A 20,385-nucleotide genomic window follows, 5' to 3' on the forward strand; every position below is an offset into this window, starting at 1 on the left:
AAGGCTATGCTACATCACAAGTGCACACCGTCCCTCAAGGGAAGCCCTGGGCAGCCGGGCCGTGCAGGGGCACTCTCAGCCTGATGCAGAGATGGCTGAACGGGGTGTCTCCACCCCTCCCCTCTCCTTGCACAGTTCCTCCTTCCCAGCTCAGGGACAACTGGCGCTTGTCTGGGCTGTGGCCATGGCCCCAGGCGGGAGTGTCTCCAGCCCGCTGGGGAGCAGCTGCAAGCAGCGCAGTTTCTTTATCCTTCTGGCTCTCCCCTCCGCTCCCCTGGCCTTGAGGGAATCTGCAGTGGGCTAACATCCACGCCAGACACTGAGAGGCTGGCTCAGACTGCTTCTGCCTTGCTTCTACTGCGCAGTTTTCACCGTCGCAAATGCAGCCGCTCCTGGGTTTTTCCCCTTTTTTTTTTTTAAAAAAAAAAAGAACCAGTCCGTCTCCAAATGCCAGCCCCTGGCTTCCCCACACTGCAGCGTGGCTGCGGGTCTTTCAGCTGGCTTACTCAGTCGTTTCAGAATGCAGACTCCTGTTTTTACCAAGTTTACAGCCCCTGTGGTTCTAGCAGACCTTGTCCAGCTGGTGCATTGCTGAAACCGGTATTCTGGGTCACCTTCTGGTTTTTATGTAGTACTTTTCACGGAGTTGTTATTTTGCCCTGTCTCACCTAGCCGCCATCTTAGGTTCTCCACTGATTTATTTTTTTAATCTCCTTTTATGTGATATTCTATTTGAATAGCTTCTGAATTAGCATGAGGATTATATATTTTCATTAATTAATAAAGGTATTAAAAGGAGGGCCCATTGGGACTGCTTGATCTACCCACTTCTGTTCTTAGCTTTCAGAGAATTCCATTGCATGGTTTCCTATATGACATTTCTTTTTTCTGCAGCCATCCAGATGTCTCTAATTCAGTTCAGTAATCACATTACTGCTATATGACTGCCAACTATATACCCAAGTTATAAAGATGGTAAAGGCACACAGTCTATGTGAGGTAGGATAAGTAGTACCCTGCTGTGATAGGATATGCAGAGGTTGCCCCCACAGCATTGAGAAGTTGCATCTCATGCAAACTGTAGAGGCAGTGGAGGTCAGGGAAGGAGGTTAGGGAGGTCCCGAGGAATTGGGAGGCAAAGGGGAAAGAGGACTTTTCAGATAGCAGAGGGTCAAGAACAAAGGGACAGAGACGAAGAGCAGCATGCTGTGGGTGTGGGGTGGGTGAGGTTGCTGGAGCCATGAGTTAGCGGTGGGGAATGTAGAGTAACAGAGAAGGAGCTCCCAGCTGGAATCAGTGCTCAGCTCAGTGGTCTTGAAGGCAATGTTACTAGTTTTATCCTGTCTGCTAGAGGGAGCCTCTTAAGCATTTTAATCAGAGAGGATATTATCCAATTTTCATGTAGTCTTGCGGGGTTAAAGCTGGAGGAGAAGAAGAGGAGACAGGAAGAGCACTGTGAAAGCTGATTTACTGTCCAGGTGAGCTGTGCGGAGGGTCTAGGAAGAACTGAAGGAGTCTGTGATGGAAGCAGGAGCAAGGAGGGAACAGATGGAAGAGATAATGAGCAGGTAAAATTAGCAGGACTTGGTGATTAAGGTTACTTGGCGGGGTTGGGGTGGGGAGGAAAGAAGAATAAGAGAAGACCCCAAATTAAGGATGATGCTTCTGTTTCAAACTTGGGTAACAGGCTGAACAAAGTTTATTAATTGAGATAAAGAAACTAGGAAGAGGAATCAGTTTAGGACTGGAAGAGATAATAATAAAAATAACTGATAAAAATAAGTAGGATATATACAATAAATATATAGCTAATATTTGAGTGCTTACTATGGGTTGCATGTTGTTCTAAGTGCTTTCATGTATTAACCTATTTAATTATCATAGTTTAAATCCATTTTTACTGATTGCCAAACTGAGCAAGGGAGAGGTGACAATGAGTAAAGTTTTGTACATGTTGAGTTTTCAATTTCTGCAGAACACCTATGTGAATATGCCCAGCAGGCTGTTTGGTATATGATGGGAAATGTAGAAGATTGATTAGAGATGAAAATACAGATTTTGGACCTAGCATGTGGACAGCTCTACTGTATTGCATGTCTCCAGGAGCACCGTTCCTTTTGCAGTATATGGGAGTGGCGCCCCCTGGAGTTGTGCAGCGAATAGCCATTGTGGCTATCACTTCAGGCTGCATTTATGTGAATGTTGAACTGTGAAAGGCTGTGAGGTTTCTCACAGAAGAAAAGGTCAAAGATCAGAGAACAAAAATTAAAATGAGCAGAGGCAGTGGGTTAGTGAAAGAGGCAGAAAAGGAATGAGCAGTGCTGTAGGACATTGTGGGGTGGGGCAGGGCAGGGGAGGTAGGGAGATGTAGAAGCTAGGAGAGAATTTCAAGAAGGAGGACATTTTCAGCAAGGTCAGATACCAACATCTCCTGAGATGAGGACTCAGATGAGTCCATTGGATTTGTCAATTAAGAGTTCAACATTGAGGAGCTAGGTCATTGGTGCCCTTGGAGGTTAGCTGAGCCCTTTTAGTGGATATTTGGGTGTGGATGGGAGTTAAGGGTGAATTCAGGCCATTCTTGTGAATTGTGTGATTGTGAAAGGAAGATTAGTGGTAATAGCTGGTAGAAGGAAGCAGAAGAATACATTTCTGGGGGGAGTAGAAGTGGGAGAGAGGGCAGGACCTACCTGATAATTCATAATATACTTATTAAATAGCACAGTACTGGGCACATCACAGAAGCCCTAAAACTGTTTACTAAACACAGCCTACAATAATAACTTGAGTATTAGAGGAAGCTGTTTGCTTAGTTGTGCTGATTTCTGGCCAGGATTTCTATAGGATGGGTGTTAAGGGTAAGGACTTTGGAATCAAACTGCCTAGTTTGAGTCCTGGCTCCATCACTTAATTGCTTGGTGACCTTGAGAAACTGCTCACCTTCCTCACCATTAACGTGGAGATAATAGTAGTAGCTACTTCATTAAACTTGTTACAGAGATTAAATGGCGTAAGATTTGTGTTAGAGAATGGCAGCTAGCATGTATCAAGTGCTTTGTTTGTTAAATTATTAAAATGCGTTGTAGCAGTTAGACAGTCACATTCTGAGGCATCTCCAGGATCCATTGACACCTTGAAGAGTAACAACTGTTTCTTTTCAGAATCAGTTTATTTTCAAAGTTAAGTTTGTTTTGTGATGTGCTTTTGCATCTTTAATTTTTTTAAAAAAGCTTTTGAAAACAGATTCCCTCACTATACCTCCCTTCTAAACTGAAGGGATATGGATTTCCTTAGAAATTTAAGTTTTAGTTTTCAAGATGCAGGGGGTGTTTAGAAATGAGGAATGAGGCTGCAAAGTGCTGGTGGTGGCATTAACTCAAGTCTTCTCTGCAGGAAGGGCTGAGAAGGTCTAGAGAGGTCTAGAGAGGTATTTGCCTCCTGAGATTCTTTAGCCAGTATTTTAATCCAGACTAACACAGAACAGACTTCTACTTCTAGTATTTAGACTCTGGAAATAATGATACTGTGCCATCTCTGTCCTGCAGATTATCGTATACAAAGCTTTTGAAATTAATTCATCTTACTATTATTTCAAGCTTTTCTCCTCGTAAACGTTTTGCTTGGCTTTCCTAGCCCCTGGTTAGGTGGAAAACATTTCAGAAATGCTGACTTTCAGGGGCCTCAAGCAATTGCCAATCTTTTCCAATTGAAATTCTGGAATATCCTTATATGGCCAGTCTTTGACAACTAACTCATTGAAAATTGGTAATCCTGGTAAACTGCATCTTGTTACTAGCTGGTTATATAGAAGAGACTATTGTTGGCACTTAAAAATAAGAACATTTCTTGGCACTTAAAAATAAGGCCATTTCTTCTGGTTTTTTGTTTTGTTTTGTTTTTTTGTTTTAAGATGGTAAAAACTATGTCAAGTAAAATTATTTTGGCAAGTAAATTTCTGTTTTCATAAGCCGAATACTGGAAAGGCTAGTGAATCAAATATTTTTTGGTCAAAATCGAAACTTTTATTATGCAATATGAAACTTCACAGAGAAGGCCATTAGTCACCTCTTAAATTATGTCTTGCAAAATTATTAACTTTTAAATTCTTGATTTCTCTGTTTTTTGGCTTCTTCTTCCCTTTGGGACAGGTCTGCTCCATAATTAGTGAAGGTACCTATCTGTCTTTAAGCAACAGCCTAATCTCTGATTTATATGTGCAAAAGTAGTGGAATTAAAATGTTGTATTAATTGGACCTTGTGAGTGTTTTTACTTTAATTATTTCAAATCCCCTTATCTTTCCTTTCTTTAAAGCATGTTAATTCATGAATCCATGGGTACCATATTTGTGTTGTTTTTATGGAATTAAATATGTGTACATTTACATAAACTTAATGGTATGGATAGATTTTCCCCCCTCTTTTAGACATCAGTTTAGCCCTGAAGAAATAGAATATTATGAAGAATTGATTCTTTACATTTCCCCTTATTTATAAAACACAGACTGAATTACAGTTTGTGTACTGGATTACACTTCTCTCTTGCTGAAGACATATCATTCTTGGTTGACATAGTAGGTTTTTAGGAATTCTCAGATTTACTTCTTAATGAATTAGCTATTGATATGTGTATATTGCACATGCTGCTTCAATAATTTGGTAAGGAATTTAGTGAAGGGTACCCATTTTCATGAAATAGAAGTACTTGGCAGACTGTATGTAGAGACTGGCATTTTCTGTGTTCAGACTTTAACTTTTGTCTCCCTATTTTTTCAGTTGTTTTTATTTCAGTTGCTGCGAGGGCTGTCTTACATCCACCAGCGGTATATTTTGCACAGAGACCTGAAACCACAGAACCTTCTGATCAGTGACACGGGGGAGTTAAAGCTGGCAGATTTCGGTAGGAAAGCAGTTAATTACCAGTCTACTTTGTCACACTGTGAGAATGCCAGGCAGATGGTGGCCCTGCGTTTGTTTCGGTGCACTTATTCTGTCATCATAGATCATGGTAAAATTTTTTCTGGAGTGAAAGAATTTTATTTATATTTTATGACCAACATAATGCTTGGTGGATTTTGTAAAATTCAGACTATTTGTTAAGAGTCTTCAATAATCATAAGCATAATTCAGATTTCAGTAATGTATATTGCCAAAGGAAAAGCCAGTAAAATTATGAGCATGAAATAAATTTAAAGAAACCTATTTTTTCCCACTTTTTATTAAGAGAATGTCAAACATACCAAAAAATAGAAGCAATAGTATAATATTCTGCCGTTACCCAGCAGCCAGCTTCAACAATTTTCAGTGTTTTGCCAAGCTTGAAGAAACCTGAATTTTAAGCCTCTGGATTTTTCAGGGCATCACTATATTCAATAGCATACATAGCCCTAAAGCTTTAATACTTAAAAATCAAGAATTTTCAATAAGATTACAAAAGTAGACATTTTGATTTGAATACAAATGATCTGGGCTCATTATAAGTCATTCTTTCCTTAGAAGGTTTAAGATTGACCTCTTCCAGGTTAGAAGCTTTCCTGCAAACTCTTTGAGCATTCAAAGGGGAGCAAAACTGTTGTAGCCTCCTTGCTAGCTGCCCTTCCGTGATCAAATCTGACATTTGTACATTGTGGTGGTTCTTTCTTATACCAGAAACTGTGTTGAGTTGATTTCTAGAACTGGGGAATACCTGATGGCAGAATGATATGTTGACATTGCATTGCCTCAATTATTTTTGAATACATATTCTGATTAGAAATTTGTTCCATTAAGAGTGGAATGAAAATATTACCCTTGGGATATTGAGATATGGGCTTTTGCTGAAATGTGAATAGCATTTCTCACCCACCCCCAATAAATAACAGAGGACAGGAAATATTTATTTCCTATTTCAAGGTTAGTAGATTGTTGAATGCCTTTGGAATGAATCTATTCTGTTGGGTTTTGTATATTGTTTTCTCTTTAAAATGAAATAAGATGAAAGTTAGCCTTACTAGTGATGTATTGGAAATCTTTGTAATTTGTCCTCATCAAACTTTGGTAAAAATTATTAAATTCCGTGTGTGTGTGTGTGTGTGTGTGTGTGTGTGTGTGTGTGTGTATTGTTCATTGCCTGAATTCAGCATCAGAATTATACCAGATAGCTAGATGTAAAATCTTTGTACCACAGTTTAGGAAATAATGGGAGGGCAGGTGGGTAGGAGAGAGAATAAGGTTTGTAGTTCTTCAAATTCAAGTTATAGGCTTTACTGTGAATATATTCGTAGTTTGTTAGTCTCAGTAAATAAGGATTTATCATGATTTTCTTATGTTGTGTTATTATACTGGGATAATTGATCATATTGAGCAATTGTATTGAACATATTTTTCTTTTATATTTGTCAAATGTATTTTTATAAAATTGATTTTGTCTCTATAACAAAAATACACAGCGGGATTGTATCTAGGTGCTTACTAGGGATTACTTTTGATGTTTGCTTTTATGGTGATATGGGTATTGCCAATAGTCAGGTAAGTTCACCTTAAAGATTTTTATGGGTTAAGCTGACATTTTGTAGTTTCAAACTGAGAAACAAATTGAAATGTAATTTAAAAACAACTTAGAAAGCTTTTCTCTATTTCTCCCTTCCTTCACTCATATTAGATACCCTCAAAAAGTTATTTTTTAACCATTTTTCACATAAAACTATATCACTGCTCTTTGTGTATAACCTGGTTGGTCTCTGGAACTTTGGGTATCTGTGTGACACCAGAAACTCAGAGCTAGAGCTTGGAAACTATGAATGTCAGTATTAACACATACAGCAACTGTTTAAAAAGCTGAAAAAGGGTTCAGACCTCAGTTAGAGATATAAATAAAGAGGAACTGGTTAGGACTAAGGCAAATAAGGCCAAAGGATAAAGGACAATATTCACTGTGTTTTAAAACTTCAACTTCTGTGTGAGACCAAGGGAAGAGATGTTTATTTGGTGTAGGATTTATATTTTCTGTACTACACTAACTAATTTAACTTGTATGGTCAGTTTATTCAAGCACCACAACTGCATGGAACTTTGAATAGAAAATGAGATCTGGTAGGTTTGTACAGGTTAGTATGAAATTCTGATACATCCCAAAGTAATTTGGGCAGAGAATAAAAATGTATTTGCAGGGCCCCCCTGAGGAACTGAGGGAAAATGCAGAAACGTAAGACTTCCCCACCTGCGTTATTACTGATATTCTCACAAACATTGAGGACTACCGATTTAGTAGGCCAAGACCTCAATCTTGGGGCTTGCCCTTATGAAACTTGTTACTGCAAAGGAGACTCTAAGTCTACTCATAATTGTTTCCAAGCATCTCCCCCAGAGAACCTCTTTGTTGCTCAGATGTAGTTTCTCTCTCTCCTCTAAGCCCAGTTGGCTGGTGAACTTGCTGCCCTACCTGCTACATAGGGGAGCATCAGTGGTTGAGAGATTTCAAATGGAGTCGAGGTCACTCTGGAGGGCATTCTTATAGATATTCCTTTTTAGTTTTTAGTGTCTTGGAATAGCTAGAAGCAAATACCTGGAACTGTCAAATTGCAACCTAGTAGCCTTGATTCTTGAAGATGATTGTAAAACTATGTAGCTTATGGGATGTGACTGTGTGATTGTGAAAACCTTGTGGCTCACCTCCCTTTATCCAGTGTATGGACAGATGAATAGAAAAATGGGGACAAAAATTAAATGAAAAAGTAGGGTGGGATGGGGGATGGAATGTTTTAGGTGTTCTTTTCTACTTTTTATTCTTTGTTTTTGGAGTAAGGAAAATGTTCAGAAATTGATTGTGGTGATGAATGCACAACTATGTGATGGTACTGTGAACAATTGATTGTATGCTGTGGATGATTGTATGGTATGTGAATATATCTCAATAAAACTGAATTAAAAAAACAAAACAAAAACTGTTCTCACGGACACTTTTGCCTCTTATTAAATAGGACCGAATCATTTATAACAGCTTATCTTTCTTTCCATTAATGGGCAAGCTAGTTCTTTATTTGTTCCCTTCTCAATGAACATTTGGGTTCTAATTGTTCACTATTATGCCTAGTCCTGTACTGAACATCCTTATAGAGAAAGCTAAATATCCTGCAATTGGAATATTGAGTTTTTAAAAATTTTTGATTCTTTGGACCAGACTGCTCTGCAGAAAGGTTGTGCCTGTGCGCATCGCCATCAGCATCATGGACTTAATCTTCTATCTTGGTGTGCATTCTGTGCACAGAGTGTAATAAGGGAGACATTCACCAAGAGACAATTTCACCAATTAATCTTGTATTATTTTCATCTTTTAATTTAAGGCATGCAATTAACTGTGATTTACTGCATGCACACGTGTGTATCTGAGATAAAGGGAGCACAGTGGAAGCATCAAAGAAACTAGGTAGTCAAAATGTGATGGGTCCAGGCAGCAGAACAATTAGAAACATGAGGTCTTAATTCAGAGTTTGATGTGCTTTAGATGGGCTTTAGAAGCGGTTTCTTTTTCCTATCTTTTTCTCTTATGTGAAAAATACCATAACATTTTGATTAAAAAAACAAATGCAACCTGTGTGATTTGAGTTCCATGTTATAAATGGTTCTGTTTTTATTAAGAAAATATATGGAACAGGGCACAAAGTGCAAAGAAACACTGAAATTCATTGAGTTTATTTTATGGGCCAGTCTTGAGTTAGGATTTCTTGTTTCATTGTCTCTTCAGTCTAGTAGGTGGGAATATCCTAATATTTTTGAGATAGCGATATAAGATTCAGAGAGGTTAAGAAAGTTGCCCAGAGGCTGATTACAAAGGTGTAATTCTGATTCTTGATCCATATCCTTCAATCTCAGATGGACCAGGGTCTTTATATTTACACATATAGACATTTTACTTTACAGGGATATCTAATCTCCTAGGAAATTATTGATCATTTTATATTCACTGTTTTCTACATATAACAAATACAGCATACATGCTCTGTAGATAGATTGCACTAAAACCAAAAAATACATCTCATAATTTAAAGAATATTTTATCACATGACTAATTCAGTACTTTGGAGATTTTACTTGCTAGACACCAAACAAGGTAAACCAGACAGTAGAATTTTTGTAGACCCATTCAAGTTGAAATGGATTGCAAATCTAAAGTCCAGGTGGTCACAGTGCTGTAAGAATATTTTTTTGCTTTTTTGGGTCCCCCCCCTTTGGTAAGCAAAGCCATATTTAAGCACATACCTGAGCCTAATTTTCTATGCACATTTTGAATGAGTAAATTACACACAGAATTACTATGGCTTTTCTGATGCAGAGGTTGTCCAGAACTCCTGCCTGCATATAAAAAAATAATGAAATTGTGTGGTGGCATTCAGAATGATTTTCAAAAAGAAGGTTCCTCATTAAATTATCTACAGGAAAAATATTTCCAACCCCTTATCCAACCCATGATGCTGACCGCTTGTCTTTCCTGTGCACTCTGCTGCAGTCAGACTCCAAACTTGTTCTCACTTCAGGGCCTTCCACTTGGCTGTTCCCTCCACCTGAATGCTGTTCCTTCTCCTTCTCATGTGCTGCCTTTCTTACCATTAAGATCATAGTTTGTATTTCACCTGCTCAGAGAGGCCACCTTTCCAAAGAGGGAACTCTTCTGTTACTCTCATCCAGTTTTAACTTCTTCAATAGCACTTATAGTACACTGAAATTATTTTGTCCATTTGTGTATTTCACATCTCCTTTATTAGACTGTGAGTGCTGTGAAGGCAGGTACTAAGCCTGTCTTGTTCTACTGTCTGTGCTATAGAAGGTGCTCAGGAGACACTCGTTGAAGGAATACGTATGTATAGATGACTGAGTTGTATATTTGTCTGAAGTCCAAGACCCACCAGAATGCACTAATTTTGGTTTGATTAGCTTTGATAAACTTTAAAAGATAAATTAATTTTCTCTTCCTCTATGCTGCCATGCTTGTGCAGTCAAGAGTGCAGGTGGAATTAGATGACTTTGGACAGTGTAGAGCCTCACGGCTGCTTTGAGGCACTTCACTTGGGCCTGTCACACCTGCTTAGTACTTAGTAGTTTTGTAACCTCAGACTGCAGAAATACACATCACCAAGTGAATATAAACATGCACAAAATATATAAATAAAAGGTTCGAAGTCCCTCCTCTGCAGACCCTAACTTGTTGTCTAGTTGTACTGCTGTTGAGGGCAAAGTGAGTTGGACATTGAATTAGGAGACCTCGCTCCATCTATTATTAGCTTGTGACTTTCAAGGAGCCATTTCACCCCTCTATGCCTTAGGCTCCTCATCAGAAGAATATTAACCTTGGACAGATATTTTTAAAGGACTTTTTCAGTGCTTTTTATGTTATACATTTCTGAAATTATTAACCTATTTTCTAATGACCAGATATTCTCTGGTGGGTAAAAATCAGTCCATTAAATCTGAAGTCAATACCATCTTTCCCTTGAATCTAATTTTTGATTCTAGCTTCTGGAAATCCAACTAGATAAGAATCATGCTTTTATGATATGCATTGAGATCACACTAAAAGAATATTATTGAAATAAAACAAATGCATAAATATATTCATCAAGAAATTATTGTTCATTTGCAGTATAAATTATGAAAACTTAAGGGCATTTTTCCATATAGTTGAGATTAAAACAAAATAGATGAGTTTCCTATAGTTCCCATGTGAGGACGTCAGTGTCATCCACATTTCCTAGCCATTCTTCCACTATTTTTGATGGGCATGTCCTAGCTGTATTAAACGGCAGCTGGGGTAAATTTGCCTCTGAAAAAGTGAAGCAGTGTGAACTCAGTAATATAAGCATATAAGGTCTTGCAGGAACCAAGTTAAAGAGCTCTGTGGTTTTAATCAAGTAAAATTAGACAGGTTTCTTTCCCATCAAAGATCTAAAATATTGCCTGTCTAATGTTGGCATTTCTTCCTCCAGGCTATTCCTTTTCTAGATTTGAGGAAGGAAATTATTGTAAATCAAATTTTAGGTTAATTTACAGAACACACCAGCATTGTGACTCCATGGAGGATATGGTATGTGTATGGTTGATTTGTTATGTGCTTTTCAGAATTCACATAGTGTAATACAGAAAGAAATCAACTTCTTCCAGAAGCAGAGTAGACTCTGTAAATTTGATGAATATAAAATCTCTGAATAAAACCCATTAGTCCGAAAGTTTTAGACCTTTAGCTATTTTTTTAATCATAAGCATACAAAAATTCACCATTGAAGTTATAAATTCAAGGTTAGATATAACTCAGCCCATTTGTTATGGCCTGTAGGATTGAATTTTAGTCTTTGTTTTAGAATATATTTCCTAATAGAACAAAACACACTTTATTACTCAGTGAGGTATCACTCTACTTTTAAAAGGCCCTTGAACAGTTTAATGCATAAATAGCTTTCGTGCAGTTTAGATCCTTGCTTCCATCCTTGACAGTGGAAGGAATGTATTTAGAATAATTGATGCTACAATGTCAACCAGAAAAAGGGTTGATTTTTCCCTCCTTTCTCTACAACCTCATTAAAATTTTAAACAGTTTCACGTATTTTAAAATCTGTTAAATACATTATCAAGATTACATGTCAGAAATAATTTTGATTTGACATGTGTACTAGACAAAGTTATTTCCCTCGACCCATTATTTTAAAGATGTAGTAACCCTTTTGGAAAGGAATTTTGATACTTTAAATTGTTTTCTTCCTGATTGTGAAATCATTACTTGGCTTCATCACTTAAATCTTGTTTAATACCCCCTTCATCCCCTCAAAAAGTTTTTTTCATTTAGGAGGAATAATAAAAATGATGATGGTGATGATAATTATATTGCTTTTCTGTTATGTGTTATCACAATGTAACTTTCCCCATCATGTTAAAATGTTAATATGGGTTTTAAAAAGGCTGTAAATGGAAACAAGAAGGATATATATGAACTGCAGTTAATATGCATATTCCACTCTATCAATGAGAAATTTCTCTGTTCAGTTACCATAAATCAGATTGAAGCAATGTGGATGGAGGTTGGTTGCTAAGAATGGCAGCTTCAAACTCCATAGAAATGAATAAATTTGAAATAGTGTTAGTTCATTTTTAGCCAGGTCATGCGTATGAGATAAGGAGACATCTCTGAGTGCAAAACAGACTACTCTTATGGGGACTGATTATTTTATTCTCCGATGTCCTTGGAAACCTTCTGGGCAGAGGAAATATCACTGTGGTGGTTTGAAATGGTATGCACCCCCAAAAATCATATTCTTAAAGCTAATCCATTCCTGTGGGTGTAAAACTATTTTAAGTAGGATCTTTGGATGAGGTTACTTCAGTTAAGGCATGGTCCAGGATGGGTCTTAATCTTCTTACCTGAGTCCTTTATAAATGGGATGAAGAGAAGGGGGCAGGGGAGAATGAGCCACAAAAGCAAGAAACTGAAAGCAGCGAAACCTGGAAGAGAAGGGAGAGATCAGTAGATGCCACCATGTCCCTTACCATGTGGCAGCAGAGTCCAGGGTCGCCGGCAGGCAGTCTTCAGGAAGAACGCATCATCTTGATGCCTAGATTTGACATTTTTATGGCTTCAAAACTGAGAGCTTGTAAGCTAATAAAGTCCTATAGTCCCATAATTAAAGCCAGTGTGTTTCATGATATCTGATTTGAGCATCTTTTTTCCCTGTATAATAAGAAAACAGAAGTGTTAGAATTAAGCCAAATAACTGATTCAGAATGAGTTGAAATATAGCCATGTATCCTTAGAAGATATCGGTGTGTGGAATGTCTGGAACCCTATAATGACTAGAGTGGAAGAGCTATACTTGATGTTAGGAAGGGTAGCAATGAAATGATCCTTAGAATTATGTAACATACTTTTGCTGTTCAACAGTGATTAACACTTCAGCATGGATATTAATATATAGATAATTATGAAATTGGTTAGAGTTTAGCAATTCACCCTGTTATTAACACCTTTCATTAGTGTGGTACATTTGCTACAACTGTTCTCTACCTTTCAAGAAGCCAGTTTTTAAAATGCAGCCAAAAGCAGAATCCAGTGATGCCTAAGTCAATATACCTGATTTATACTAGAATCTGAATGAAAGTAAGTGAATCATTGCCATCGAAAGCACATGTTTTCTGCAATCTTTGCTGACCAACTACTTTGGGAAATTTGAAGTGAGCCATAAATTCTGAAAGTTAGAAAGCTTTAAAAAATTGGAGATTTTGAACTTTTTTTTTTCACTTTAATACTATCAGCATACTATTAGTTTTGTTTTGTTTTGTTTTGTTTTTGTTCTCCAGTTTTTTCTTTAATACCATGTGTTGGTTTATTTACCTAAAAAGTTGTTGTTTTTAATTAGAGAAGTTTTAGGTTTACAGAAATATCATGTAAAAAGTGCAGTGTTCCCATGTACACCCCCCCCCATTATTAACACTTTGCATTAGTCTGGTATGTTAAAATTGATGAATGAATATTAAAATTATACTATTATCCAAAGTCCATAGTTTACCTTAGAGTGTATTTTTTTCTCATATACTACCCTATTATTAACACCTTGCATTAGTGTGGTATGTTGGGTATAATTCATGAAAGAACATTTTTATAATTGTACTATTTACTATAGTCCATCATTTACAATAGGGTTCACTGTGTTGTACAGTTCTATGTTTTATCTTTTAATCTTAATTCTAGTAACAGATATATGACCTAAAATTTCCCCCTTTAACCACATTCACATATATAATTCAGTGCTGTTAATTACACTCACACTTTGTGCTACCATCACCATCATCCTTTTCCAAAACCTTACAATCCACCTAAATAGAAATTCTGTACAAATTAAGCATTAACTCCCCATTCCCTCACCTCAATTCAGCTCCTGGTAACCTATATTCTAGACTCTAACTCTATGCATTTGCTTTTTCTAATTATTTCATATCAGTGATGCCATATAGTAGTTGTCCTTTTGTGTCTGGCTTATTTCACTCAGAATAATGTCTTCAAGGTTCATCCCATATTGTTGCATATATCAAGACTTCACTCCATTTTATGGTTGAATAATATTCTGTCATATGTATATATCACATTTCGTTTATCCATTCATTGTTTGATGTACACTGGGCTACTTCCAACTTTTGACATTTGTAAATAATGCTGCTATGAACACTGGTGTACAAATATGTGTTTGAGTCCCTGCTTTCAACTCTTTTGGGTATATACCTAGTAGGGGGATTGCCAGGTCATTTGGTAATTCTATACTTAACCTTTCTGAAGAACTGCCAAACTGTATTCCCCAGTAGTTGCAGCATTTTACATTTCTACCAGCAACGAATGAGTGCATATTAAAAATTTCTTTTTCACTTTGAATAATTTCCTCTGTTGTAATAGCTAAACTTAGGAAGTTAGGAGTTTTCTTTTATCATTAAAATGAAAAAAGAAAACACCGGAAAATTAAAAATTAAAAACCAACTGAGAACTAATTATCTGTGCTGCTTCAGAATTTTAAATGCATGTCTGAAAGGTATTCTATATTTATTTTACCCACATAGCATAAAAATAACCTTGATGTGTGTTATCGAGTTTACAAATCTAAAATAAAAAAACTCATTGCAAAATTAAAACTTTGAAAATGGAACATCTCTTTTTTAAATACCAGTCAAGTTATCTGACATTCTAATTTTCAGTCTTTTCAGTCAGGAAGGATGCTGGTATAAATGCACATTAAAGTGTTTATTCCTGGTTTGGAGTAGAGGTTAGCTAAAGAAACCTGTTGTGTGTGTCAGAGATCAGCTAATATTAGATGTGGAAACTGGGTTTTGAGTCAGCCTGGAAGTCATAGAATAGGGAGCAGTGGGTGAAAGGAGCCAATGCGTTGGCTAAATTGAGTGCCCTAAATTGGCTAACACAGGCACGACTGGAGATATGGAAAACAATTGGAAGATTTCAGACCTATATGTTTACGATGGTTTCAGAAAAGTTACCATTGGGCTGTCAACCTAGTTAATCTCTTAACTTCTCTTTGTAAGAATCACCAATATTAGAGTTACAAGAAACAACATAAAATAAATATCATACGCAAGCATTTTGTTCAAACAGTTGGAAGCAGGATATGATATTATTATTGAAGTCATCATTCAGTTTTTGGTAGAATTGTATCACTGGGAAAATTTTATGTTTTCTTTTTCAAAATAAAGGTAGCAAATCTATGAGGGAAAAGTTGAAATAAAATAAGCCAATTAATTCTATGAGAAAAAAGATAAACCTCCAGGTTAAAAAAAAACGGTGTTATGTTTATTGTTTCAGAAATTTTTATTTTAGATATTCACAGTCCTCTGAATTTTGATGGAAACTCAGAGATCGTCTTGTCAAAACCCTTCATCTGAAAATTGTGTGTTTTGGGGTCCAGAGATGGAAAATAAGTTAAACTTTGTACTTGCCACTTAGTAAGTGATCAATAAGTGTTAAATTATTATTATTAACATTATTCTTAGCATGTCCCTAGAGCCCCTAGTGTAGTATTCAGCGGAGTATTGATATCTTGTTTAACACATGCATAAGCTTAGCTTCCTAAAGAGGTGAGAAGTTGGGAGTGCTAAGCAGATGTCTAGTTCAAAGTAACACCTGCTGGTCTGATGACCTGTGTCAACTGAATGATGAGTTCCCTGTCAGGAAGGTGAAATCTAGAGTACTCGGTTTCACTCCATACTAACCACTGGAACTAGAGCATGAATCTTGAGGAAACTGCAAGAAGTGCTATGAAGGAAAACACAGAAAAACCTGTAGGAAACCTCATTGGTATTATATGTTGGAATGGAGCCTTAGTAATCTGTAAATTAGAAGGGACCACCCTCTTTAATTATTTTCCTGGGAGAAAGTAAAGCATTGACTAGCCCTGTGGGCAGATGAAGGCTGAATTACCTTTAACAATATTCCCATTAAAACACAGCAGTGCTGGGCACTAGCTCAAAAAGCACCCTTGATGCCGCTCAGTGGGAGGGATTTTCCACTCAAATCTTATTTTTCCCAAAGGTTAGCAGCAAACACTACACAACTCTGGGGTAGGTGGAGCTGTGGAAGATGTACTAAGTAATAACATAAATATCTGAAAGAGAAAAGTTGTGGAAGCAAATGCACCCATGTGAAAAAACAAGATAAGCTAAAATAATCCCAGAATTTAGGTACAGATTCTGTTTCCAGGCAGCTAGTGTTTGAATGCTGGCTCTGCTGCTTACCAATTGCATGTCCTTGGCCGAGTAATTGAAACTGTCTATGCCTCAATTTACCCATTTTAAAATGCAGATGATGATAATATCTGAGTTATTTGAAAAATTAAGTGAATTAATACTTAAATCAATACATTTAAAACAGTGCCTGGCTTATAGAAAGTCCATATATGTGTCATTTTTATTATTAAAATGTTACTTATTTTTAACATGATTTTTCTAAAATGGGTAATGTATCTCTTGCTTTTTTGAACAGAGGATATGGCATTTTGATAAGTGCCTGCTATATGTCTGGCATTGCCCTAGTGGCTGAGAATACACAAGGAGACATGGTTCTTGAATTCTTTCTCTAAATTTTCCTTACCGTCTTGGGTCACCATTTTGAATATTAATTATATTATACAGAGATGCCCCTGAGAAGTAATGAACCCTTTAAAAATTGTCTGATTTTTAAATCATTCTTTTGCATATTGTGCTAGTTGGGATGTATTATGTCCCCCAAAACGCCATGTTCTTTAATGCAATCTTGTGGGGGCAGATGTATTAGTGTTGATTAGGTTGGAACCTATTGGTTCAGTGTTTCCATGGAGATATGACTCAATCATCTGTGGACCTGAACTTTCATTGGATTATTTCTATGGAAGTGTTGCCCCACCCATTCAGGATGAGTCTTTATTGGATCACTGGAGTGTTTTAAAGAAGAGCCACACAGGCCCAGATGCAGAGCACCTGAGAGTGACATTTTGAAGAGGAGCTGCAACCTAGAAAGGAACGTCCTGGGAGAAAGCCATTTTGAAGCCAGAATTCCGGAGCAGACACCAGCCACATGCCTTCCCTGCTAACAGAGGTTTTCCAGACGCCAATGGCCATCCTTTGGTGAAGGTACTCGATTGTTGATGCCTTACCTTGGACACTTTATGGCCTTTGAACTCTAACTATGTAACCAAATAAACCCCCTTTATAAAAGCCAATCCATTTCTGATATTTTGCATGAATGGTGGCATTAGCAAACTGGAACACATATTTTACAGGAATTTTTATTCCTTCATTTTAAAATATAATTACTAAACTATATAGGATTTTTAAAAAATTATTTACAAATCAATTTTAACAACTTTCTGTTGTTTGTAGTGCAGATTTTAAACTGTTACTATCATAGTGCCATTCATTTTAGCTTCTCTGTTAAAAGTACTGAGGATAATTTTATAAAAGTGAATAATACTTGTGATAAAATGTGTGTAGTAAATTTGTATCACTAGTGTCATACTTTGATAATAAAATGCTACTTCATGTTACTTCCTTTAAAAAAACAGAGTATTTTGGCAGGTACCCACGAATCCCTTCATACTATACATTTTCTCTTCATAAACAATGAGCGCATGTTTTTGCCAAATATTTTATTGGTACAGAGCTTGTAGATAAGACAATTTTGTGAACCAGGTGAAAAATCAGTCTGTTGGAATAATATAATTAAATCTTAGTGTATACTTTAATATAAAAAATGAGTAAGCCCTCACCCAGAATGAGTGCTACTGCTGTCCAGTACCAATGTTTGTGGTCCCTTAGGAGTAGATCTTGCTGCAAGTATTACAATTATATTGTCACATAACTCAGAAATCTAAATGTAAAATAGTATATTGATTTATAAGAGGCTTTAAAGTTTTGATGCTCTGTAAGACAGTGAAATTAGTTTAAAGGAAACAATGTAGGACCACTATAACTTGCATCTATGGCTTTTGTGGCTTTGGATTGATGTCAGAGTCCATTTGACCAGTGTGCCAGTTTGGATGTATTATGTCCCCCAACATGCCATGTTCTTTGATGCAATCTTCTGGGGGCAGATGTATTAGTGTTGATTAGGTTGGATCCTTTGATTGAGTGTTTCCGTGGAGATGTGACTCAAGCAGCTGTGAGTGAAACGTTTGGATAATTTCCATGGAGATATGGACCTCACCCATTCAGGGTGGCTCTTAATTAAATCACTGGAGTCCTATATAAGAAGCTCAGACAGAAGAAGCTTGCTGCTACAGTTGAGAGAGGAACATCCTGGGAGAAAGCCATTTTGAAACCAGAATTCCAGAGCAGACACCAGCCACGTGCCTTCCCAGCTAACAGAGGTTTTCCGGACACCAATGGCCATCCTTCAGTGAAGGTACCCGATTGTCGATGCCTTACCATGGACACTTTATGGCCTTCGGACTGTAACTGTATAACCAAATAAACCCCCTTTATAAAAGCCAATCCATTTCTGGTATTTTGCAAAATGGCAGCGTTAGCAAAACAGAACAACCAGTCCTTAAAATCTCAAAAGGAAAGACATATGTCTAGAAATATGCATAAATTAAGGTATACACTTGAAATCTTTTTTTTTTTAAAGGTATACTTAGATACTCAAAATGTGTGGTTTGTAATAATGGTGGAATTTAGATTTCATAGCTAATTAATAAACCAAGCCCTTTATAGCATGTATTCTTCATTCCAATAAAAATAACAGTGCCTTACATTTTTTCTGTCTTGGTTATGGACAGCAAACTGAATCATTTCTTAAAATTTGAGAAAGGTTGGTTTATTTTCCCTCCTATGTGAGTGTCATGCCTGTTGTCTGTGTTGGCATCTCTACTGGGCAGTGTTGAAATTAAGAATGCGCCTTTTGCACAGTACATGATGTACAGGTCATTCTGGACTTCAGTGACTGAAAGCATCCTTATTTTTGAATATTGAATTCAACATTTGGAAGCGTTCTAGTTGTTGAATCATTAAAGCATTTGATTTAAAGCACTTGACATTAGATTGCCTTCAGGAAATGAAAATGATTCCAACCTCAGTCATTTGTAACAATAATAATAGTCTTTTACAGCTGATCAAGTGCTTTCATAGCTATTATTGCATTTTATTCTTAGAACCCTGTCAAGTAGATAGTTCAGGTCTCATTTCTCCCTTTTCAAAAGGAGAGCATAGTTTTGTGCTTTTAATATTAGCTCAGTTTGGGCATCAGATTCACTGATGTTTTAAAACACTGACATTTCTGCTGATTCTGTAGGCTTGAAGATAATTCATTTTGAAATCATCTTATAATCATGAGTTCTTTTCCATCCTTTAAATAACAATATGAACACTCTTCAAGCAGTTCTGCTTTTTATTACGGTCAGTGAACTTTTGAAAATGAATAGCTGGAGAGCACTTTATCAGTGGGAATAGCTCTAGCAGTTTATTAATGAGGATTAGCTATAAATGAGCTCTTTTGCTCTCTCAATAATAAAATGTAGACTTGTAATTGGAATCAGTGATATTAAAATTTAATCATAGTGTCAACTTACTAAAATGTACCTGGTAAACTGAGAAACTTTGATGCAAATTTGAAATTGTCTTTGAATCACTAAGTGAACCCCAGAATAAACAGCACTTTCCCCCATCTACTCTAAAGGGTTATCTATTAATTGAAAGCATAGAAGTTGAAGACAGTGAAACCTTCCAGTATAATGCCAACTTTCCTTTTCGTTACCAAAGGATCTAAAATTTCTGGAAGTCATGCAAACATTACAAAAAAAAAAAAAAAATCAAAACTCAAAACCTTCTTTTAAAAAAGGGAAGTATGTGACGTCAAGCCAGATGCTGATTGGACTTAACTCCCCACTCTCCTTCCTCTTTCCATGCTTCCCCAATCCATTCCCAATCTACAAAAACCTCTGCTGTGATGGGAGGAGAGGGCAAGAAAGGATGAGAACCATTGTTTGGTCTTCTTCATAGTTCAAAGTTATTTTGTTGAGAAACACAATGTATAATTTGTTTTCCTCATAAAAATATCATGCTTGGTGTTTGGTTTGCTAAAGCTGACAAAATGCAATATACCAGAAATGGACTGCTTTTAATCATGGGGATTTATTAGCTTACCAATTTACAGTTCCAAGGCCATGAAAATGTCCCAGTTAAGGCATCACAGGACGATACCTTCTCTGAAGACAGGATGCCAGCATCTCGGGTTCCTCTGTCAGCTAGTAAGGCACATGGTGACGTCTGCTGGTCCTTCTCTCCCAAGTTTCGTTCCTTCAGCTTCTGGCTTCTCTGTCTGTGGTTCTTTCTTTAGTCTTCTCTGGGACTTTCTCTGTGAGCTTCTCTTAGTTTCATCTGTTTTTTCTGTGTCTGTTATCC

At 36.8% G+C, this 20,385-nt stretch overlaps 1 protein-coding gene across 5 annotated transcripts in view; it reads left to right on the forward strand.

Annotated features, from left to right (window-relative positions):
- Positions 1-20,385, forward strand: part of CDK14 (cyclin dependent kinase 14) — a 678,858-nt gene that overhangs the window by 377,310 nt on the left and 281,163 nt on the right. For all 5 annotated transcript variants that reach the window (XM_037836624.1, XM_037836622.1, XM_037836621.1 and 2 more), the window contains one exon: positions 4,774-4,897. In XM_037836624.1, the coding sequence (XP_037692552.1) occupies positions 4,774-4,897 (124 nt within the window). The remainder of the gene's footprint in view (positions 1-4,773; positions 4,898-20,385) is intronic.

This window comes from Choloepus didactylus, chromosome 5, assembly GCF_015220235.1.
Source record: "Choloepus didactylus isolate mChoDid1 chromosome 5, mChoDid1.pri, whole genome shotgun sequence".
Lineage (NCBI taxonomy): Eukaryota > Metazoa > Chordata > Mammalia > Pilosa > Megalonychidae > Choloepus > Choloepus didactylus.